The sequence below is a fragment of the Filobasidium floriforme genome (genome assembly GCF_021052385.1).
Source record: "Filobasidium floriforme strain CBS 6241 chromosome Unknown HD553scaffold_17, whole genome shotgun sequence".
Taxonomy (NCBI): domain Eukaryota; kingdom Fungi; phylum Basidiomycota; class Tremellomycetes; order Filobasidiales; family Filobasidiaceae; genus Filobasidium; species Filobasidium floriforme.
Window position 1 is genome coordinate 181,671 of NW_025763638.1, and position 20,319 is coordinate 201,989.

The following is a 20,319-nucleotide window of genomic DNA, read 5'->3' on the forward strand; positions in this document are numbered from 1 at the left end:
GGTGCGTGATGATGATGGGGCTTATACGGTAAGGTCCTGATGACGACAATGTTGCAAGAATGTTAATTGGTGGGCTTGGCTGTCCCTCTCAACATGCAGCTGTGTTGAGATCTCGACTTACAAGCCCCATAGGGAGACTCGACCTCTCCCTCTTGGTAGACTGCAACACACAGCCAGTCCCGCTTGTGAGAGGCACGGTGTTGACAAGGTAACAAGCCGAGTTTTGACATGGGTTGTCTCAAGTACCGACAGGCTGCCGCGAAATGCGCATGCTGTAAATTCAAGCGGCCGTCAGCCTGTAAAGAACACCCAGATAGGTTAGACTCATGAAGAGTTTTGGTGTGACGGTACTTGCGCACTTCATCCGCTTTTCGCGATGTCACCGGTTTACGGGGGACAGTCTGTTGAAGGCGAGGGATCCATACAGCAATCTTGTAATGAAATGTTGGGATCTCGAGCTGTGTCAAGCGGGAAATGCAATATCATAGCGAGCACGACATCGACAGAGAAACTTCATCTATTATGAATGCGATACAAGAGCGAGCGAGCACTTTCCTTCTTTTCCTAGCACAACCTCGAAACTCAGACGAGTCCGCCTTCCATCAAGCGACCCATGCGCCGACGAGCGCAACACCGACTGCCACGAGCGCAATCCAAGCACCCTTGATGCCCAACGCTACCCCACCGGACTCGTCCTTGCCCTCGGTATCATCGGATCCTCCCGCGGTCCTGTACTCGTTATACGCCGCTTGCATCAAGAGTACGAAACTCTGTCCCTCTGGTGATCCCGCCGTCCCCAGTCTGTCCCAGACCAAGGGGTCCACTGCGTCCGTCAAGGTCCCGTTATCAGCCAAGTGACGCGATACGACGGTAGAATGCACCTGATTGGCGAACCCCGTATGGTCGTTGGTGAATCCCATGGTGGACAGTCGGAAGGCGGAATAAGCGAGCATGGTAGATCCGGCAGTATCGGGGAAAGAAGATTGGTCGTCTATATAGTTCCTGACCAACCCTGACGAAGTCACCCGGGACTTGGCGGCATCGACAATCTCCCCCACCCACGCTGCGAGATCGTTGACCTGATCCTCCATGTCCCCGCTAAACTCGCTCCGTCGGATCGTAGCAGCTACACGTAACATGCCCGCCGTAGCCCATCCGTTCCCCGTAGCCCAGAGACCGGAATCGGATATCCCGTTCCCCTCCCCTCCGACGATGTGGCGCCAGAGCTTGGTATCCTTGTCCTGGAGAGCGTCACGATAGAGCCGGCATTGGTCGTATGCGATCTGGAGGAGGGTTTGGTTGGCGGTGTCGAACCCGTAGTAGGCGAGGAAGGGGGGTACCATGTACATAAAGTCGGCCCAGAGCTGAGCTTCCGCGGCTCGGTGGGAGATGGCGCCCTCCGAGGTCTTCGAAAGGGAAGATGACGCAGAATCAGCTGACAGTCCACCGTCCTGCCACTCGTCTCTTCGGACTCACCCTGGGCACGTTATAAAGCTGATACTCGACCTCTTCCCTCGCAGCGACCGAGAAATTGACCCCTCCGATCACATCCCCTCCCACGCTCTCACTCGTTCCGGCTAACAAGACCGCCACCCCCAAACTCGCCGGATCCGCCGAACTCCCATCCTCCAACAACCTGCCCCCCCGGAACGGATTATCTAGGGTGTCGGCGTTTTGGGCGGTAGGACGGTTTTCCAGGGTGACCCGGGCGAGGGAGATGATAGGGTCCGGAACGGAGGATTGGAGGGAAGGAGTAGTGGAAGGTGGGGTGTGGGAGGTGTTGAAAGGGCTGAAGGAGGGGTAGTCGAATTCGATGATCGCTTGGGCGAGGGTTCCGTTTTCCCAACTAGATGTCATTCCGGTTTGTTCAGAAAGGGAAGACAAGAAAAGCGTCTCGATCAGCTCCTAAAGATCTCAGAGTGTCGTGAAGTGATTCTTATCGAGACGCGGGACTCACCTCTTGTTGTTCAGGTTATAAGCCAACGTCCTGACCTTGTCGATCATCTCCCCACTGAGCTCTACCTGCCTCTTTTCGAACGTTCTTGGTGGAGCGACCCCGAGAGGTTCGGCAGAGACCAGCGATAGGAGGGGGATGGTGCTAAGGAAGGCGGTGAGGAGCATCTTGAAGCTCGTAGTCCGACGATTCGGTTTGGCAGTGGATGAGTTGATTTTGATGAGGTCGGGGCGAATTTTAATGAGGCTGGTAGGATCGGGGATCGAGGGCAAGATGGTATTCAGGAGGCGGGTATGTGAAGGTGTAGACGTTGAGGATGAATAAAGGATACAGTGTACGAGCAAGAACAGAAGAGAGATACTTTGGGGACTCTACTGCGACCTCATCAACTATCAACGACTTGATCAAAAGCTCAAAAGTCGATTGCCAAGGAGGTCGTCGTCTCTCTTCACTCTACTTGACCTCCACCTTTGTTCCTTCTGGCCCCGCGTTCGCGTTTTGCGTCAGTGGCTTGGCAAACATTCGAAGAGGAAGACGTCGATCATTCCTCGCCCCGACCACGTTGCGCAGTAGTACCGTCTCGTTTCATCTCGCCGTTTCACACTCAGACAAGACCTTGGAACGTTCGATGGAACCCGGGTGAAACGGCTCGAAGCGATGGAAGTTGTAAAGGTCGGTCGACGATTTCGAGGTCATCTCCGCATGATCCCGGCAATTCTCGGTGTCGGGCCGCGTCTGTAGCAACACATCGCTGAGACATATACGAATCTAACTGAAGTCTTATTTGATCGATAGCCCTGCCTTGATATCCAAATCGATCCGAGAAACGATTGCTTATTCGTCTCTTGAATTCAATCTCAAGCCTGTGCACGCGACGCGACGGTAACTCCTGTCCGAAATATGCTGTTATGTATATAATGTGACTTAGGAATCTGACAAGCCGAACACTGGCCCCTGGAAACAATCAAGCAGTCTCAGCAGCCTCGTCAACCTTCTTCTCTTGGGCTAAGATGTCGCCCTTATCATCCACCTTCTCTTGCGTCACCGTCGTCTTTGCCGCCTCGACTTTTTCTCCGGTAGGAGCGACCACAGTCTTGGTCTCCACTGCTTCCTCCTTGACAACCCCACCCCCATCTTCCTGAGGTTTCTCTGTAACTTGAATGACTTGTTTCTTCTGTTCTACCCCGCCTTCGGGGGTCTTCTGCACGTGAAATCGATCGACGGCCATGTATCGTCAGTATCATATCATCAAGCAGCCCAAGCGTTGTACGACCAATTCCTCGGCTTGTAGAAGGCAGTGTCTCACTCACCACAGTCGTTTCCTGCTCGACCACTTTCCCCTTTTCCACATCTTCAACCTTCTTTTCGCTGCCAGAACTCGTCGTCCAGATCGACTTGAACCCATCCCATCCCTTCTTCCAGAACGACTTGAAGCTAGTCAACGCTTTACTACAGGTCGAAGTGAACGAGTTCCACGAGCTCTTGGACCAGGTGGATAGCTTGGACCAGGAGGATTTGATCGAGGTTTGGATGGATTTGGCGAGAGAGGAGATCTTGGAAAAGTAGGTGGATGTTTTGGAGGGTGTTGCTGTTGCTGTAGTGGTTGTCGTGGTGGCACTGGTAGTAGCAGCAAGGGGGGTAGCCATGTTGTGGCCGTTTGAAGACCTATGGAGCTGATTGTACTGCTTATATCCCGCTTGAAGCTCAAGTTCTCTCTCGCCTGATGAGATCGAAGTGATCGACTTGTAATCTAGGTTGAGGCTGCACGAATAGTGGCGGACGACGATCAAAGGGAGTCTCACTTCTTGGTCCGAGCGATCTTTGCGTCGTTGAGCTCTTATACCTCGACAGTCGAGCTGGAGAGGAGCTCCCCTTTCATGAGAGTACAAAGGAAGTGACCTTGCAGGAATTCAGTATCGATCGAGTACCACCTTGGACCGGTACATCGGTGACTCCTCGATTGCTCGAAGATAGTCGATGGCTGGAGATGTCAAGCATGGGATGAATCAGTCTTACAGGTCGATCGACAAGTATCTCGAACAGCACGATAGACACTGCCATGCACCATGGTATATTGCATCGGACTATAATTGCTTTGTCTGATGCGCTAAGCAATCTCCTATGTACTCTGTTGAGGAACCGCCGTTCTCAAAAATCGCGAACATCTGTCAGAGAGACGCATTCATGTCCGAATCGAGCCCAACCGATTCCCTGATTACAAGCAGAAGCGGTTTGGATAACAAGTCACGATCACTAGAATGGCGAGGAAATGAAGGCCAAATTGGCACAATTCGTCGTGCTGTCAATACGCTCGTGCCCGGAGTGCTTGTTATACTACATTGCAGAGTTCCAACTCAGACAGGATTCCTCCTGAGTTCATGTTCTTTCTTTATCAGTTCAAATTCTGTATCGACTTGCTCCTTGTAGTATTTGGGAAGATACTGTTTCATGCGATCGAGGAGTTGCTGAAACCGTGCCGCCTTCTGTTGTTCGGCGATCTTGTCGTTCAATAGATCCCCTTGTTGCTTTGCCTCTAGCTCGAATCCTATTGCAACCTGTTTTTCCAACTTTAGCTTCTCTGTTGCAGCTTCTGCCGCCTCTGGATTTATCGGGTCCGGTTTTCGCATGTACTATCGGCCACATAAAGGGAGAGGGAAACAGATCAGTCGAGTAAGACGAAGGCACAGACGTGACATCCGTGCACTTACGAAAAAGCCGAAGACGCTCTTCATCTTCTCTTTGATTTCCTCCTTCTTCTTCCCGAGGTAAGTGAGGATAGAGCTGACCGTACTGAAGATCGAACTAGCTATCGAGCTGAACACGCTCGGGGACTTGCTTTTCTCCGTTGCGGCGGCTGTGGAGGTGGTTCCTGGAGGAGCGTTCGTAGCCTGCGTGGTATTGCTCGCCAAGGATGTGTTGGTGGACGCTGGAGTCAATTGAGAGACGGGAGAGTGAGGAGGTGTGGCAGGAGGAGTAGTGGTAGTACTGGATAGCGATGGTGTCGCACCCGGCGTGGTAGCGCGTAGTTGGGGGGTGGCCGGAGGGGTCGGGAGAGTACTCATTTGGGTGAATCGATATTTGCCTGTTACAGTGACTATGAACGATACTCTCTGCGAACAGGTCATCTCAAGCTCTCACTCTTATATGGAAGACTTGACGATGGTATGGCCCTTCACTCTGGAACAAACAAAGGAATGCGCCTGATCTTCACAGGAGCTGAAACATCAAGGCTGTTCTGCTTAAAGAAAGGGCAACATGTACTATCGCTTTCGTAGTAATGGTCGATTCTAAGGTTGGTCTGGATCATGTGGGCTAAGCGACTCAGAATGGCATGCAAATACTTGAAATAGGTGCGGCCGTCTTCAGAAGGGATTATCAATACATCGCGACATGATTGACGACCGCATCATGTTGTTGGATATAATCTTGCTTCAATTTCCTCCTGTTCCCTTATCGTCTTTTCCGATTCGCCCGATTGGCGCCTCAGTTTTCTAGCTTCCCCTTTGAAATATTTCGCCGCCTGCGTTCGCAATGCCAGCTCGTTCCGCAAGTCACGCTCCTGCTCATCTAGAAGTGCATTGCCACGAGCCACTCCGCTCATATGTTCCTTCCCGTAGAGGTAGGAATCGTCGACAGACCCCTTCCTTCTTCCTCCAAACTGTATACGAGGTGTATTGTTGTCAATAACAAGTCGGACTGAACAGAAATGAAACACCAGATACGTACCACAGCCCGCTTAAACCTCCTGAAAGGCTCGACGAAGATGTCTGTAAAGGCTGACCATAGACTACTCGTAGAACTCTGTTTGGTTCTGGCCATAGAGGCGGAATAGTTGGAACCGTACGTTCCTGGATTCGTCCCTATAGTCGACACGGGTGTCGATGCTGAAGAAGACATGGTGGATTGAGTTTGATCGCGCCGTTTTATCTCGACCTAGTCCTCGTGAATGACAAACCCATCCATAAGATCATCCAAACCATGTAGGTTGTACGTTGTATAGCTTGTTCCTTATCTATGCAATTCTCCCTTGGGAAATCGTTGACAAAGGGTTCCGAACCCATCTCAGGAGCTGAAACAATCGATATGCAACCGTGTCATAGTCGTACCGCGGAAGCAAATCGACATTCGGATCTGGCCGACCTGACCTCACTGCTCTGACGTCGATTCATGAACCCTGCCTCGTCACCTTACACCTAGAAGCTAGTATGCCCCGTTTGCCGCACCATCTAGCTTCGCTTTTAGTCAATACCGAACTCAATCGTACACATACAAATTGCAACATCCAGCATGGTTCAGACTCTGCTCATGACCGGAGGTGATTGGTGGAGTCGCCCGACAAAGAACCTGGTGAGTCTCACAGCATTCTCGAAGGCAGCATCGTCTGCCATGCTTACAAGCTCGACTTTTCTTCGTGATGTTGCAGGGCCAGCAATTTATCATACAACTGATACAAAACTCTCGGTCAAGCGAGCCATCTCCTAACAAACTTAGAGGACCGATCAACGTCTACGTCTGCACGAGAAGGCCACCGCCGGCGAAAGAACTAGATCTATCCGTCCTCCGCCAATCATCCTCCACCTCAGGCTGGTTCTCCACCATCGCCCCTCAGGATAACGGCTCGACTAGCGATGACAACATCCTGGACCGGATCAAATTGCACCACCTCCCACTCGATCTGACTTCCCCATCCTCCATCCGAGCATGCGCAAAATCTTTCCTAGAAAAGGAATCCAAGCTGGACGTTCTCTTGCTCAATGCCGCGGTCGCTCCAAAGTCCCGCAATGTGACCAACGTCAAATTGAAAGGAGAACCTGTTGAAGAGGCCTTGATGACGAACGTGCTCGGTCACGCCTTGTTGACCGAGAGCCTCAAGTCTGCTTTTCATGAACGGGGGTCCGAGCGATCGACCCGGATCGTGACGGTATCTAGCGAGCTACACCGAAGGATACAAGAGATTGGTGCGTCTTTCTCTTTGCGATGCCCCGCATTCAAGCGAAGGATACTGAAACTCTGATTCGACCTTGTCAGTCTCGCCTGATACTATTTCCGATCTCTTGGGTCCCGCGGCATGGGACGGGATGCGAGCGTACAAGATCACCAAGCTGATACAGACGCACGCCGCGTTCGCTTTGCGAGAGATGTTTCCGGATTCTCAGCTTGAGAGCATCGCTGTCAGCCCGGGTGAGTTTCTCACAACTGACATCGCCCGTGGTCGAAGTCGAGGTGGTACTGACTCGCTACTTTCGATCGAAACGGGGACAACAGGCTTTGTACCCTCGACGAACCTCTCACAAAACTCGCCCTGGCTAGCACGGCTCTTCATGCAATACCTCTTGCACTATGCTCCGTTTGCGAGTACACCGGAAGAGGGCGGCAAAAAGATATATGAGGCGTGTTTCGGAGAAACGGCGAGTCCGGCGGAGGATGCGGTCTATCTCAAAGACCATCAGAGGTGAGTAATAAGCCGCATTGTGCCGACGTTCCTGAAGATTGACCTTTCACGGCTACTTGATAGCGTGAAAGCTGCAGATGCGATATACGATGTGGAGTTGCGTCGAGCTTGGGCTCATTGGATACGGCAGGCCATCGATGGACTGGTAGAACCGCCGCCTGCAGCATAGAGAGGAGCGTGTATGTAGCTTCGGCACATATAGTGGCTAGTCAGAAGGCACTGTGATAGATACCCATACGTCGAAACTAGCGGTTCAGAGTGATCAGCTAGCAAGAGCCTTGAAGTTCCACTTCAAGTGGCCGATCAACGGTTTGTTCGTTCCATGCTTGGCCAATATCGATTGAATATCTCATGAGCTTACTCATGAAGATCCTAGTTCTACTTTTGGTATGTCGCTGGCCCGAGGACGAAAGTTACTGGATCTACTTCTTCTCGATGGCGATGAACTCGAGCTCGCACAAGACGTCCTTGGGGAGCCTGGCGACCTCGACACAGCTTCGAGCGGGCTTGTAGGGAGAGTAGAACTTTTCGTAGATGGCGTTGAACTTGGCGAAGTCGCCCATGTCCTTCAAGAAGACCTGTCGAGAGTCGGTCGCAGAGGATATGGTCAGCTGGGATTGCTCAGGCAGGGCGTGGCAAGGTAGAGAAGAGGGACTTACGGTGGTCTTGAGGACGTGGCTGGCGTCAGTGTTGGACCCGTCCATGACGGCCTTGACGTTCTTGAACATTTGTTCCTGTGGTTACGTCGTAACAAGTCGGTTTAGTTTCGGTATCAAGGTGCATCCGGAAGAACCTAGATACTCACAGCTTGGGCCTCGATTCCACCCTCGATGATCTCCATGGTCTCGGGGATGAAGGGGACGGATCCAGAGGCGTAAATGATCTAGCATAGCGCATGTCATTTTCAGCGAACTGCAGTCATATGAAAAGGAGACCCGCAGGCAGGACTATCGACATACGCCATTGTGCTTGACGGCCTGTTCGAGGTAGTACGAGAAAGGATCGAGTCAGGGCCACCCAGAGCCGTAGCTTCGGTTCCAGTACTCACCTGGACATAGGGGCCGATAGCCTTAGGAGCATCTATATGATCAGATCATCAGCTTGTGAACATCCGAGCCTTCTGAGGGCGATCATGACCTACTGTCGGTAGCGACGACGGTGTAAGGAGCAGCAGACATGTTGCGTGTTTGGCGAGCGGTGTTGGTGATCGATTGCGAGAAACGAGCAAGTGCAGGAAGTCGGACTAGGTTTGAACGAGCTAAAATTTGCAACATCAAGATGAACAAGTTTCTTCTTTGCAGGTTTCTAGTCGAAATGCAGAATGATTGGATTGATCAAGAACCTCGAGCTGCACAACGCTGGCGAGCAAGAGGAGGAAGGTATGAGGTGGCTCGGGTTGACCCGAAAGTGGAATTAGCTTCCGCGGATAGCGGGTGTAAAACGCGCGCGCGCGGAAGCAAAAACCTCGCAGCTTGTCGCGTCTGGGAACATATGTTTATATATATATTCGTACAAATCAGCTTGTCAATATCGGAGCCCCTAGAGCTCCGTTGGTAGAGCAGACGACTTTTACGACTCCTGAGTCATCGTCAGGTCCCGGGTTCGAGCCCCGGTGGGGGCTTGCCTTTTTGCCGCATTTTGCACCTTTTTTGAATGTTTTTTATCTACACAATGACCTTCATCAAGTTGTCACCTGGGCTCGACCCGGGACCTGACGATGACTCAGGAGTCGTAAAAGTCGTCTGCTCTACCAACGGGCCTTTGGACGAACTGCTTCCCCTTCTCGATCGGTCTTCGGGCACCCTTTGAACAGTGTTTTACAATGCTGATACGCGTTGACTTCTTTCGACCTCATCTCGAACCTTAAAGGCAATTTTCCGCGCGCCCGGATCGCAAAGTAAGACCTTCATTGTGTACGTCCGACAGCGCTATAACGGTGCATGTCCGTCCGGCGAGAAAGTTTGCGACGTTAAAAAGCCCGTTCGAGATCTTAAGCAAGATCGTTGTAGCATTCATGCTCGATGGAGAGGATATATGACACACGCCCACTGAGACAGCTATTTTGCGCCGAATACGATGACCGAATCTACCACGTAAGCCGATTCGCTGTAACCCAGAACCGAAGCTATGTCGACACTGATTTGGACAAAAGCTTCAGCCTAGAGCTCAACCGGGATCGAGCTGGAATGCACAAAAGCAGAAGACTGACCTCTTCACCCCCCGCAGTCTATCAATTTCGACAGAGTTGTACAGTGCTAAACCCTTTCCTATGGCCACCTCTTCCCATGCTTCTTGTTCATCGTCGTCGAGCTGTCGGAATGCTATTGTCGACTCTGAAGGTCCGTCCGTCCCGCTTCCCTGGTTCATCTCGGCCATGACCTGTTTGACCAGCGTTGCTGGGCTTTGAGGCACGCTAGACCGGCCGTTCGAGCTGAGGGCGTCCAAGCTGGCAATGGAAGAGGAAAGAGATAGCACGGGGTAGAGGTTTGGCGTTCCCGGCGCCGTAAAGTGGTTGTTGGAGTTTGGCGAGTCCAGTCGGCTTCCCGCGTTGTCATAAGATACTGGCGTGGTCGCTCCCGAGACCTCGGCATGTTCCCGGCTTTTCGCAGTCCCGCGTGAGTCTTGCGAGATTGTTCGTTCGCGAACTCGTCTCCGGACGACCAGATTCACAGCTTGATGCGAAGCGAAAACCCCCTCAACCCGGACGACACCAGCAGGTAAGAGGCGACTGCCTGATTCTTTCCGTTGGACAGCTCGATAGGCTCCTTCGTCGATGCTGCGAGTCATGTTTGCTTAGCTCAAGGGCCACGTGGTAAGCAGAATTGAGACTCACATTACCGAGCCCGCTGCCCGCAGACCATGTGCGATCCACCATTTTCGGCTATGATGCCGTGTATTGGCTAAGCCACCCGTATCTTCTATGCCGCACACCTCTGACCCAGACTCACTCGTTCATCCTCCTATCCTTCCCCAAAAACCTCGTACATATCGGAACTAAGTCGTCCTTCTTCTCATGATCATAGCGCAAGATGTCCGGAATCGTTTTGATGTTGGCGGACGACATGACGATCGTTGTCACTCCCGCTGCTGTAGCCAGGTCAGCAGCGATGAGCTTGGTTTCCATGCCCCCTGTGCCCAGGGCCGTGCCGAGGGATTTTGTCGAGACTGTTTAGTCGAAGTACGCGGCCGTAATCAAGTAGGCAGAGGTCGAAGAAAGACAAGCAGTCAAGAGTGTCGCAAGTCCAGCGATGATATTGAGGTCAGCCATTGCATGGAGACAGATACCGAAGCTCGATTTGACTTGCCTTGTTCCCTAATCTTGTACACATCGTCTACCACTCTCACTGGCTGGGCATCCGGGTTCTTCCTCGGGTTGTCCGTGTACCTATCATTCGCTCATCAATCGTCAGACATTGTAGCTGAGATCCGCTATACCTGGACTAGGTACACTCACAAGCAATCCACATCCGTCAACAAGAACAGATAGTCTGCATGCACCATGTTGGCCGTGATCGCGCTCAAGGTATCGTTGTCGCCGAATTTGATCTCCTGCACAGAGACGGTATCGTTCTCGTTGACGATCGGGATGACGCCCATGGACAGTAGCTCGGTGAAGGTGTTTTGAGCGTTGAGGTATCGTTGTCTCTGCAGGTCGGGTTGATATTTCGAGATCGTCAGCCAGCATCCGTTGGGGCGAGAAGGAAGAGGGTTGTGAGCGTACATCGCTGATATCCTGCCTCGTCAACAAGATCTGCGCGATAGGCGTTCCAACCATCCCGAACAAGTTGTCCCACATGGCAATCAACCTTCCTTGCCCGATAGCCGCCAGAGCTTGTTTCCTCTGCAACCCTTTCCCCCTATCCTTCAGCTCCATCCTTCGAAGTCCAACGCCAATAGCACCAGAGGAGACGAGAACGACCCGGTGGTTGTGCGGAGGCGATCGTAAGACATTGATCAGGTCGATAAGGGAGGAGAGGAGGGAGAGCTGAGGGGTGTAGGGGAATGTCGAGGTGATGATCGAGGATGTACCTGTGCGGGAAAGACATGGTTATATCAGCTCGGGTTTCAGTCATCAATTGTAACTGAGAGCTTACCGAGCTTGATGACGATAGTCTTGCCCTGTTTGACAGGTGTACCATCGGAAAAGAAAAGATCAGCTCCTTAGCAACGGCTCGTACGACCGGGACCTCCTGATGCTCACCATGATGCCTGACGAGCTCGGAGCCGGGCTCTTTTCGCGCTATGACCCGTCTTTGAAGCTGAGGATTACACAGAATCGTGATCACTTCCTACCAATGATCTCGACCGCCTTGATAGTCTTCAAGGTCAGCCAGGGTAGAGCGACTTCCTTGCCATATCTTTGTGAAATGTCGACATCAATCCGGTCGACCCGAGCTTTCGGACATGACCCCCGGCCCACGGGGGGAACGTCAATTCGGTCACGTGATCGAGAGTAAACACGGGAACCAATTGCTTATCGTACTGATTTATGACCTGACTCGAAATGCTGTTGATGTGTGGCTCGATCATCTCCAAGCCCTTTTGCGAACTGGATCTTCTAAATAATGATGTGCACTCATCGGCCCGCCCCAAAGGCGCGCACATGCATGGACAACGGGCTGGCTCAATTTCCTGGATGCGCATATTCTCGCATAGCACGAGCGAATCTGCGAACATGTTAACTGGTAGACGACTCAATCAAAACTAGCTAGACCTAGATGAATCCTTGCCGCCAGGTGTATGTTCATAATTCGCACGATCGTCTTCGTGAGCGCTATCTACATCCATTCTTATCACCCCTGTGGATTCGTTTCGTATTCGTCTCCGCGACCGAGCCCAGAAACCAAGACTATCGAGAGTTTATCTATAGACACGTTACGAAGAGTTCCAAATCGTGTTCGAGGTGTTTGCGGACATCCGTGGGAGGAAATGATACCAAAACATGGTGCGTGTTCAGTTTCAAGTCTTGCGCCGTTAGATATTCCAGCATTATTTAGAGATCCAGTCATCCCTTGAGGTGGAAGATGTTCAACCCGAGCGCACGACCTTCTCCACCTCTATCTTCAATCACATTTCTTGCTGATCCTCGTTGATCAGGTAAGACTTATCACTTATCGCGACGACCATAAATAATCGACCTGCCGCCCCGGCGCACTGGGGAGGTGGAGGCTCTATACGAGTATGTCATAGTATTGAGAATTAGGCCGAAACACCGAGCTCCGAGGGACGTTTCATAATACGCCCGATGACGCCGAGATTGCGTTATTTTATTACTCAGGTTCTCGATCCTCGGATTCCGGGTCGTATCGTACCGATTACGAGTCGTCGCGGTAGCTCGGAAGCCGATGTCAGAAGGAGGAGAGGTATGACAGGTGATGGTATCAAGCGGTCAATTTTAGCTGGGTCGGAGGTCGGTCTCCGAGCGGATTTTTGTCATAGGATTGAATCGACGGTCGTTGATAACTAGTGCTACAGAGGAATCGCTGCTCGTATGGCGTAAAGTTGGAAACGAGTTTGGTTGCGGTTGCGCCATACGACCGACCTCCACGCGCCTGGTGTTTTGGATTGAGTTGGGTTGCGCCGCACCGCCTCGGTTCGCTTGCGAGCGAGTCAGGAGGTCGTGTAAGCGAGAAACGACGCCAAGGGAAGGTCTTTTGACTCGGTCGCCGGTTCCGGGAGTGTTTCATCGCGAAATCAATAACAAACACGAGATACGAGATCCTCTCGAGGCTCGTTGATCGTTGATCGTTGACTCGATGCCAGAACCAGATGACTCGGACGTACGAGCTCACCATCACGATCTAGATCTCGATCGTCGTCCGGAACCGACACCCCTCTTGTAGCTCTAGGACGGCCGACGACAGCCATCATCGTCATCGCAGAATCAGAGCCATTTCGGCCATTCCAACCTGTGTTTGCGGTCACGATTGCTTACTGTTTCGAGACGGTGCCCGAAGCTCGAAGGGTGGCGCCGAAAGGCCGCGTGATCCCCGCGGCTGATCCCCCCGCGCGGTGGGTCGTTTGTTGTTGTTTTAGCGCGTAAGCGAGAGTAATCTCGAGGGGCAGGCAGGCAGCAAGGGGAGAGGATGGAAATTGAGAATCTGGGATTTCCGTTGTCCCGGTAGTACGGGGCATGCAGGAGGCAGGGGCGCAGGGGGGTGAATGATCAATCGAACCATCGCTGAATTTGCTGACCCAGCCCGCTTTCTCGATGGATTGGTAAGTCGTCCGAAGGGCTTCCCCAAAAAAAGAAAGGGATCTCACAAACAGATATACAGACGGGACCATCGTTCCGAGCGATACCCACCTTCCTTTCTTCTCAACTCTCGCCCTCTCTTTCAGTCGACCTCACACTTTACGACTGCTCGACCTCTAGATCTCAGGCAGCAGGCAGCGCAAAGCAGCGGGATCAACCTCTTACGCCTTCACGTCCGAGGTTTTCAGCCGTCACGAGCCCGTTTCTCACTCCGTCGTGGTGACGTCGTCGTTGGCACACAGGGAAAAGAAAAACACGGCAGCCTAGCAGCCTAGATAATCAGGTCGCTTGCCGTTAGATTGCGAGATCGTATCACAAATCAGCAGTTACACTCGACATACCAGTAGCAAATTCGACAGCAACCATGTCGCACGCCACTAGGGCCAACGAGGTCGTGGCTCTGGGTAACCCTTTGCCCGTCCACCTCGGACAAGACAACAACAACAACAACAATACTACCCCCAGTTTCTCTCAAGCACCCACTCTCGCCCCTTCTTCCTCGTCCCGATCGTCCAACGAGGAAAAACCTCACTCGGGCGGAGCCGCCGTCATCGGTTCGTCCTCCAGCGGATACACCACCAGCCACGATCCCGAAAAGGGCGGTCTAGGCCACAACGGATACGCCGGGGACGACCATGAAGGTCTGGACGAGCACCACGTCGATGTGGCCAAGGCTAAGGAGGAATTCCACGCGCTTCAGCGGAGGATGTCCGAGAGGTCTTCCTTGCACCGAGCGAGGACTAGGGGGAGTTCCGCCCCTGGAGACGTGGAGAAGCAGGATGGTGACGACGAGGAGTGGAACTTGATGGATTACATGAAGGGGAACCAGGCGGTCCGGGAGCAGGAAGGGTTCAGGCACAAGGAGGTTGGTGTCGTTTGGGACCACTTGAGGGTCATCGGAGGTGGTGGTATGAGTGAGTCGGATTTTTGCAGTTCGGGCGTCTCTTGAAGATTTCCTTCGAGCTGATACGATTTACCGCGCCCCGGCAGAGATCCACATCCGAACCTTCCCCAACGCCATCATCGAGCAATTCGTCATGCCCGTCCTCAAGGTCCTCAAGGTCTTCGGCATCGACCCCATGTCCCCCAAATCCCGTGACCTGCTCACCGACTTTTCCGGTCTCCTGCGACCTGGTGAGATGTGTCTCGTCCTCGCCCGACCTGGTGGTGGTGCGTCGACCTTTTTGAAGGCCATCACCAACAACCGTGAGAGTTATCAGAAAGTCGAGGGAGAGGTCGTCTACCAAGGCTTGAGCGCCAAGGAGATGAAGAAGAAGTACGCTGGAGAGGTCTTGTACAGCGAGGAAGGTGAGTAGCGGTTGCGAACCAAACAATGTCATCCATAGCCTTCAACTAAAGCAAAATCGCGCGACCTCGCAGACGACGAGCACTTGCCCACCTTGACCGTCAGACAGACCATCGAGACCGCCCTCCGATGCAAGACCCCCGGAAAGCTTCCCGGCGGCGTCTCCGAGCACGAGTTCCGTGAAGAGTTCCTCAACACCTTGCTCAAGATGCTCAACATCGAGCACACCTCGGGAACTTTGGTCGGAAACCAGTTCATCCGTGGTGTCTCTGGTGGAGAGAGGAAGCGTGTCTCGATCGCAGAGGCGTTCTGTGGTCAGGGTTGTGTCTTTTCGTGGGACAACTCTACGCGTGGTCTCGATGCCTCGACCGCGCTCGATTACGCCAAGAGTATCAGGACTTTGACCGACATTTCGTGAGTATCCCATCACCCTCTCTTCACATCTACCTGGCAGTTTCACTGATGATAACTGTGCAACTTCTAGCAAAATGACTTCGTTCGTCTCCTTGTACCAAGCTGGTGAAGGTATCTACGAGCAGTTCGACAAGGTCCTCTTGATCGACAAGGGTCAGCAGATCTACTTTGGACCTGCCAACCGAGCTCGTGAACACATGCTCAGTCTCGGATGGAAGGACAAGCCCCGTCAGACCACTGCCGATTTCTTGACCGGTTGTACCGACGAGAACGAGCGGTGCGTACACTTTCTCGATAGCAATAAACTGGCGTCTTGCTGACTGACATGCTTATTCTACTCGACCTTTAGTGAATACGCCGAGGGCCACGACGAGAAGAACACCCCTACCACTCCCGAGGCTCAGGCCAAGGCTTACCTCGAGAGCCCCATATTCCGAGAGATGCAAGCCGAGGCCCAGACCTACAAGCAAGAGATGGAGCGAGACAACTCCCGTCAGGAAGAGTTCAGGAACGCCGTCTCCGAGTCCAAGAGGAAGTTTGTCGGCAAAAAGTCCCCCTACACTGTCTCCTTCTTCACCCAGGTCCAGGCTCTCGTTCAACGTCAGCTCATCCTCAACGTCCAGGACAAGCTGTCCTTGTACTCTGGTTTCTTCACCGCGTGAGTTCAGGCGGGCGCATGTACTATTTTTAGGCGACTCAACTGATCAGCTGTTCTCCTTCAGTGTTGCCATCGCCTTTATTGCCGGAAGTTGTTTCTACAACCTGCCTCAGACCGCCTCGGGCGCCTTCACTCGTGGAGGTGTTCTTTTCATCGCCATGTTGTTCAACTCGTTGCAAGCTTTCAGTGAATTGCCCGGACAGATGCAGGGTCGACCCATCTTGTACTCGCAAGCCAACAAGAAGTTCTACCGACCCGGTGCTCTCAGTGTGGCCCAGACTATTGCCGATTGTGAGTCGCCGGCTGTTCAGGTCCGGTCTGACGAAACTGTCAATTGACCGTGCATGCCTTCGGTAGTCCCCTTGAACGCCCTGAAGATTTTGCTGTTCACCATTATCATCTACTTCTTGGCCGGTCTCGCCCGTACCGCCGGTGCCTTCTTCACCAACTACCTCTTCGTCCTCGTCACCTACCTGGTCATGTCGGCGTTCTTCCGAGTGTTGGGAACCGCTACCCGTGATTACAACGTCGCTGCCAGGTTGGCTTCGGTCTTGATCTCTTTCATGGTCATCTATGCCGGATACATGATTCCAGTCTTCACCATGAAGCGATGGTTGTTCTGGATCTACTACCTCAATCCCTTGTCCTATGGGTTCGAGGCCCTCATGGTCAACGAATTCAAGAGGGTTGATCTGCAGTGTGACGCTGCTTACATCGTCCCGTACGGAGCCGGTTTCCCTGCTACTGTTGCCAACACCGAACAAACTTGTACTCTGGCTGGATCCACTCCGGGTCAGAACTCGGTTCCGGGTATGGACTATGCGTCTGCCGCCTTCGATTACGCCACCGGACATCTCTGGCGAAACCTCGGAATTCTCATCGGATTCTTCATTGGCTTCGCTATCATGCAAATTCTCGCTATGGAGGTCCTCGCCATGAAGGCCGCCAACGTACAGGCCATCGTCGTCTTTGCCAAGGAGAACAAGGATACCAAGGAACGAAACCAGAGGTTGATTGAGCGAAAGAAGGCTTTCCAAGCCGGAGAGATCAAGCAGGATCTGGCCGGATTGATCGAGTCGAAGCGTGCTCTCACTTGGACTGGTCTAGTGAGTGTCGAAAGGCTGCAGTTCGTCCGGCTTGTTACGATGTTGACCGGTACGCGCCTTTGTAGAACTACACGGTCAAGGTACCTGGCGGAGAGCGACAACTGCTCAACGAGGTCGACGGATACTGCAAGCCCGGTCAACTCACTGCTCTTATGGGTGCCAGTGGAGCCGGAAAGACCACTTTGCTTGATGTTTTGGCTTCTCGAAAAACCCTCGGTGTTATTGGTGGAGACGTTTTGATCGGTGGCAAGGAAAAGGATGTTTCGTTCCAGAAGGGTACCGCCTATGTCGAGCAGGGCGATGTTCACGTACGCATATAACCTCCATCGTCGTCTCGATCTCGGACCTTTACTTACAACATCTTCTCGATTTACATCTCTTCAGGAATGGACTACCACTGTGCGAGAGGCTATGCGATACAGTGCCTACCTCCGTCAGCCCGCCGAAGTCTCCAAAGCCGAAAAGGACGACTACGTCGAGGAGATCCTCGAACTTCTCGAACTGCAAGACCTCGCCGACGCCATGATTGGGTTCCCTGGATTCGGTCTTTCAGTCGAGAGCAGGAAGCGTCTCACTATCGGAGTCGAGTTGGCCTCCAAGCCTCAGCTCTTGTTGTTCTTGGACGAGCCCACTACCGGTTTGGACGGACAGAGTGCTTACAACATCGTTCGGTAAGCCAGGCTAGCGCGTCTGTCACAACCTCGCCTGTCCTGATTTGGTTCCCGCTTGTCCGACCGGTCAGATTCTTGCGAAAGCTGTCCGCTGCTGGTCAGGTATGTCGCTTCTTGCCCGACGTGTCTGTCAAGATTGAGATGGCTGACACCGCTCCGCACTCTTCAGGCCATTCTCTGTACCATCCACCAGCCTAACGCCGTCCTCTTCGAGAACTTCGACCGATTGCTCTTGCTGCAGAAAGGAGGTCAATGTGTCTACCACGGTCCCATCGGTAAAGGTAGTGAACATCTGCTGGCCTACCTTGAGAAGGGTGGAGCTAAGATTGCCGAGAACGAGAACCCCGCCGAAGGTGTGTCTAGAGTCGTATTCACCTTCAGTAGCGCGAAGTAGATGTCTCATCCTTTTTCCGTCTCCGCCTTAGCCATGTTGGATGTCATTGGTGCTGTGAGTGTCATGCTCTGGTGGACATAACTTCGGCGTGCATTTGGCTAAACTATATCTTTTACAGGGTTCGCGAAAGCGAGTTGGAAACGAGGACTGGGGCGTCAAGTGGAACAGATCCGAGGAGCGAGCCACCGTTCTCAGAGAGATCAAGGAACTGAATGAAGAGGCCATCGCTCGAAACGAGGAGATTCCCGAGAACCTCCGAAGGGAATACTCTACCTCGTTCATGTTCCAGTTGAAGGTGTGTTTTAGACTGCAGCGATTGTTCTTCTCTGAAACTTGAGAGCTGACGATGAACTACGCTCAACTACACAGACTGTCCTGCACCGAACCAACGTTTCTTTGTGGAGGAACGCCGACTACCAATACACCAGGCTCTTCTCGCACATCGTCATCGCCTTGGTTACCGCTCTCACTTTCCTCCAGCTCGGCAACGAGGCGCGAGAGCTGCAGTACCGAGTCTTCGCCATCTTCATCGTCACCGTCTTGCCCGCCTTGGTCATCGCCCAGATCGAGCCCCAGTTCATCATGTCTAGGATGACCTACTACCGAGAGGCTTCTTCGAAGATGTACAGCTCGCAGGTCTTTGCGATCACCCAGATCGTGGCCGAACTGCCCTACAGGTGAGCAGCTTTCCCATGACCTCGAAGGGAACTCTTTCGCTGACGCTATGGTTGTCATCGACAGTCTGTTGTGTGCTGTCGCTTTCTTCCTTGTGTGGTACTACCCGTGCGTTATTCAAGCTCGGAGGGAACGATGAGCTCAGTCGATTGCTAACAAGGCGCTTCATCTAATAAACAGTATCTACAAGGGTCAATACGAGAGCGCCCGTGCTGGATACCAGTTCGCCATGATCTTGATCACGGAGTTGTTCAGTGTCACCCTTGGTCAGGCCGTTGCTGCGCTCTCCCCGTCGATCTTTGTCGCCGCGCTCTTCAACCCCTTCCTTCTGGTTATCTTCTCGCTCTTCTGCGGTGAGTTCTTGACGAGCGAGGAGGTTGTCGAGCTCCTCACTGACGATGTCCGTCATTCAGGTGTCACTATCCCCTACCCGAACTTGACCTACTTCTGGAGGCAATGGCTCTACTGGGTATGTCGTAGTTGTCCTGCACCTGATCGCAATTTTTATACTTACCCTCTATATGCTATAGCTCAACCCCTTCACCTGGCTCGTTGCTGGTTTGACCGCCACCGCCTTGCACGATCTTCCTGTCGTCTGCGTAAGTCTTCAGTCGCGTTTTCACTGAAGGATCCCGATCTAACTCTGCATTCGACTTCAGGGCGATGACGAGTACTTCAGCTTCACGACTCCTGCCGGCCAGACTTGCGCCGAGTACGCTGGACAGTTCGCTCAGAGCATGGGTGCCTACATCAACAACCCTCAAGCTACGGGCGAGTGCCAGTACTGTCAATACAGGTGAGCCGGGCTCGTCGCTGTTCTCATCAAGAGCGCCCGCTAACCTTCCTCTCTTCAGCTCTGGAAACACCTTCCTTACGGCCATCAACTCCAAGTACAGCGAGCGAGGTCGAAACATCGGTGAGTCAGATTGCCTACCTTTGCTCCAGTCACTATTTGCAAGCCGCTGACCGCTCGTTTGGGCTGTATACCAGGGATCTACTGCTGTTATTTGGTGTCGAATGTAGTAATCATTCTCCTGGCCAGTCGATTCTTGAAATAGTAAGTCTTCTGATCACATCCTCTACGTCTGTGCGGCAAACGCTGACCACGCTCTTCCGCAGCACCAAGCGATAAGCGCGAGGTCAAAGGGCTCCGTCTGCTGGCCTGTTCTAGGTATACCACAATCGCTTCTCTTGGTTCTGTCACACCTTATGCTATATAATATAACTATAGACATGCATTGCTTTCCATACCCTTGAGTTCCATGTCACATTAGTCGTATCGATCAACTACTGGTTAGGAGGTGAAGCTACGGATATGCTTCCGGATGAGATGCCCGGAAGCATATCGCGCGAGCTTTGCGGCATCAAAGGTGGAAATATGGATCGTTTTCAGCGTTGGGCCGACCCCGAACCTTGATTTTGTACCTCTCACT

General features: G+C 52.7%; 8 protein-coding genes and 1 non-coding gene across 9 annotated transcripts; 3 read left to right on the forward strand and 6 right to left on the reverse strand.

Annotated features, from left to right (window-relative positions):
- Positions 1-463: 463 nt before the first annotated feature.
- HD553DRAFT_286687 (Six-hairpin glycosidase-like protein) lies at positions 464-2,329 on the reverse strand. The gene is made up of 3 exons (XM_046178266.1): positions 1,958-2,329; positions 1,477-1,846; positions 464-1,406 (listed from the first exon to the last, which is right to left on the reverse strand). Exons 1-3 carry the CDS (start codon positions 2,119-2,121, stop codon positions 603-605), a joined length of 1,338 nt encoding a protein of 445 aa, XP_046034882.1. The 5' UTR covers positions 2,122-2,329; the 3' UTR covers positions 464-602.
- A 589-nt stretch (positions 2,330-2,918) lies between these two features.
- Positions 2,919-3,600, reverse strand: HD553DRAFT_343864 (uncharacterized protein; the record flags this gene model as incomplete). The annotated part of the gene is made up of 2 exons (XM_046182919.1): positions 2,919-3,155; positions 3,265-3,600. 2 exons carry the CDS (start codon positions 3,598-3,600, stop codon positions 2,919-2,921), a joined length of 573 nt encoding a protein of 190 aa, XP_046034883.1.
- Positions 3,601-4,308: 708 nt separating this feature from the next.
- On the reverse strand, positions 4,309-5,016 carry HD553DRAFT_343865 (uncharacterized protein; the record flags this gene model as incomplete). The annotated part of the gene is made up of 2 exons (XM_046182920.1): positions 4,309-4,584; positions 4,663-5,016. 2 exons carry the CDS (start codon positions 5,014-5,016, stop codon positions 4,309-4,311), a joined length of 630 nt encoding a protein of 209 aa, XP_046034884.1.
- Positions 5,017-5,270: 254 nt separating this feature from the next.
- On the reverse strand, positions 5,271-5,973 carry HD553DRAFT_314891 (uncharacterized protein). The gene is made up of 3 exons (XM_046180409.1): positions 5,910-5,973; positions 5,681-5,838; positions 5,271-5,612 (listed from the first exon to the last, which is right to left on the reverse strand). The coding sequence occupies exons 1-3, from the start codon at positions 5,932-5,934 to the stop codon at positions 5,361-5,363; spliced, it is 435 nt and encodes a 144-aa protein (XP_046034885.1). The 5' UTR covers positions 5,935-5,973; the 3' UTR covers positions 5,271-5,360.
- Positions 5,974-6,055: 82 nt separating this feature from the next.
- Positions 6,056-7,702, forward strand: HD553DRAFT_73968 (uncharacterized protein). The gene is made up of 4 exons (XM_046184459.1): positions 6,056-6,301; positions 6,378-6,912; positions 6,983-7,406; positions 7,470-7,702. Exons 1-4 carry the CDS (start codon positions 6,242-6,244, stop codon positions 7,573-7,575), a joined length of 1,125 nt encoding a protein of 374 aa, XP_046034886.1. The 5' UTR covers positions 6,056-6,241; the 3' UTR covers positions 7,576-7,702.
- Positions 7,703-7,828: 126 nt separating this feature from the next.
- On the reverse strand, positions 7,829-8,584 carry HD553DRAFT_329338 (Endoribonuclease L-PSP/chorismate mutase-like protein; the record flags this gene model as incomplete). Its single annotated transcript, XM_046181919.1, has 6 exons — positions 7,829-7,984; positions 8,066-8,140; positions 8,212-8,289; positions 8,366-8,383; positions 8,455-8,486; positions 8,548-8,584. 6 exons carry the CDS (start codon positions 8,582-8,584, stop codon positions 7,829-7,831), a joined length of 396 nt encoding a protein of 131 aa, XP_046034887.1.
- Positions 8,585-8,941: 357 nt separating this feature from the next.
- HD553DRAFT_t80 lies at positions 8,942-9,027 on the forward strand. The gene has a single exon. It is a non-coding gene; the product is annotated as a tRNA-Lys (tRNA).
- A 51-nt stretch (positions 9,028-9,078) lies between these two features.
- Positions 9,079-11,835, reverse strand: HD553DRAFT_314895 (putative glutamate 5-kinase). The gene is made up of 9 exons (XM_046180410.1): positions 11,608-11,835; positions 11,501-11,525; positions 11,128-11,435; positions 10,861-11,051; positions 10,712-10,791; positions 10,355-10,571; positions 10,240-10,287; positions 9,616-10,182; positions 9,079-9,542 (listed from the first exon to the last, which is right to left on the reverse strand). The coding sequence occupies exons 1-9, from the start codon at positions 11,608-11,610 to the stop codon at positions 9,464-9,466; spliced, it is 1,518 nt and encodes a 505-aa protein (XP_046034888.1). The 5' UTR covers positions 11,611-11,835; the 3' UTR covers positions 9,079-9,463.
- Positions 11,836-13,638: 1,803 nt separating this feature from the next.
- HD553DRAFT_314899 (putative ATP-binding cassette transporter) lies at positions 13,639-20,211 on the forward strand. Its single transcript, XM_046180411.1, has 22 exons — positions 13,639-14,576; positions 14,653-14,970; positions 15,043-15,382; positions 15,453-15,659; positions 15,732-16,040; positions 16,105-16,331; positions 16,398-17,146; positions 17,212-17,454; positions 17,531-17,817; positions 17,889-17,919; positions 17,987-18,170; positions 18,243-18,265; positions 18,330-18,506; positions 18,581-18,888; positions 18,953-18,994; positions 19,067-19,239; positions 19,300-19,355; positions 19,417-19,485; positions 19,546-19,682; positions 19,741-19,802; positions 19,877-19,943; positions 20,006-20,211. The coding sequence occupies exons 1-22, from the start codon at positions 14,027-14,029 to the stop codon at positions 20,016-20,018; spliced, it is 4,572 nt and encodes a 1,523-aa protein (XP_046034889.1). The 5' UTR covers positions 13,639-14,026; the 3' UTR covers positions 20,019-20,211.
- Positions 20,212-20,319: the final 108 nt, after the last annotated feature.

What these genes read in the sequence shown, in the direction of transcription:
- HD553DRAFT_314895 (XM_046180410.1), bottom strand. An exon ending in CGAGGCAGGATATCAGCGAT is followed by an intron (nt 11,052 to 11,127) that starts GTACGCTCACAA and finishes CCCGACCTGCAG; the next exon opens with AGACAACGATACCTCAACGC. An exon ending in GTACAAGATTAGGGAACAAG is followed by an intron (nt 10,572 to 10,711) that starts GCAAGTCAAATC and finishes TCGACTAAACAG; the next exon opens with TCTCGACAAAATCCCTCGGC.
- HD553DRAFT_286687 (XM_046178266.1), bottom strand. Translation starts at nt 2,121, where the DNA reads ATGCTCCTCACCGCCTTCCTTAGCACCATCCCCCTCCTATCGCTGGTC. An exon ending in TATAACCTGAACAACAAGAG is followed by an intron (nt 1,847 to 1,957) that starts GTGAGTCCCGCG and finishes AATGACATCTAG; the next exon opens with TTGGGAAAACGGAACCCTCG. An exon ending in AGCTTTATAACGTGCCCAGG is followed by an intron (nt 1,407 to 1,476) that starts GTGAGTCCGAAG and finishes TCCCTTTCGAAG; the next exon opens with ACCTCGGAGGGCGCCATCTC.
- HD553DRAFT_73968 (XM_046184459.1), top strand. Translation starts at nt 6,242, where the DNA reads ATGGTTCAGACTCTGCTCATGACCGGAGGTGATTGGTGGAGTCGCCCG. An exon ending in GTCGCCCGACAAAGAACCTG is followed by an intron (nt 6,302 to 6,377) that starts GTGAGTCTCACA and finishes GTGATGTTGCAG; the next exon opens with GGCCAGCAATTTATCATACA. An exon ending in TATCTCAAAGACCATCAGAG is followed by an intron (nt 7,407 to 7,469) that starts GTGAGTAATAAG and finishes GCTACTTGATAG; the next exon opens with CGTGAAAGCTGCAGATGCGA.
- HD553DRAFT_314891 (XM_046180409.1), bottom strand. Translation starts at nt 5,934, where the DNA reads ATGGTTTGGATGATCTTATGGATGG. An exon ending in TTGGATGATCTTATGGATGG is followed by an intron (nt 5,839 to 5,909) that starts GTTTGTCATTCA and finishes TGTCTTCTTCAG; the next exon opens with CATCGACACCCGTGTCGACT. An exon ending in GGAGGTTTAAGCGGGCTGTG is followed by an intron (nt 5,613 to 5,680) that starts GTACGTATCTGG and finishes CCTCGTATACAG; the next exon opens with TTTGGAGGAAGAAGGAAGGG.
- HD553DRAFT_314899 (XM_046180411.1), top strand. Translation starts at nt 14,027, where the DNA reads ATGTCGCACGCCACTAGGGCCAACGAGGTCGTGGCTCTGGGTAACCCT. An exon ending in AGTGCTTACAACATCGTTCG is followed by an intron (nt 17,818 to 17,888) that starts GTAAGCCAGGCT and finishes CCGACCGGTCAG; the next exon opens with ATTCTTGCGAAAGCTGTCCG. An exon ending in AGCTGTCCGCTGCTGGTCAG is followed by an intron (nt 17,920 to 17,986) that starts GTATGTCGCTTC and finishes CGCACTCTTCAG; the next exon opens with GCCATTCTCTGTACCATCCA.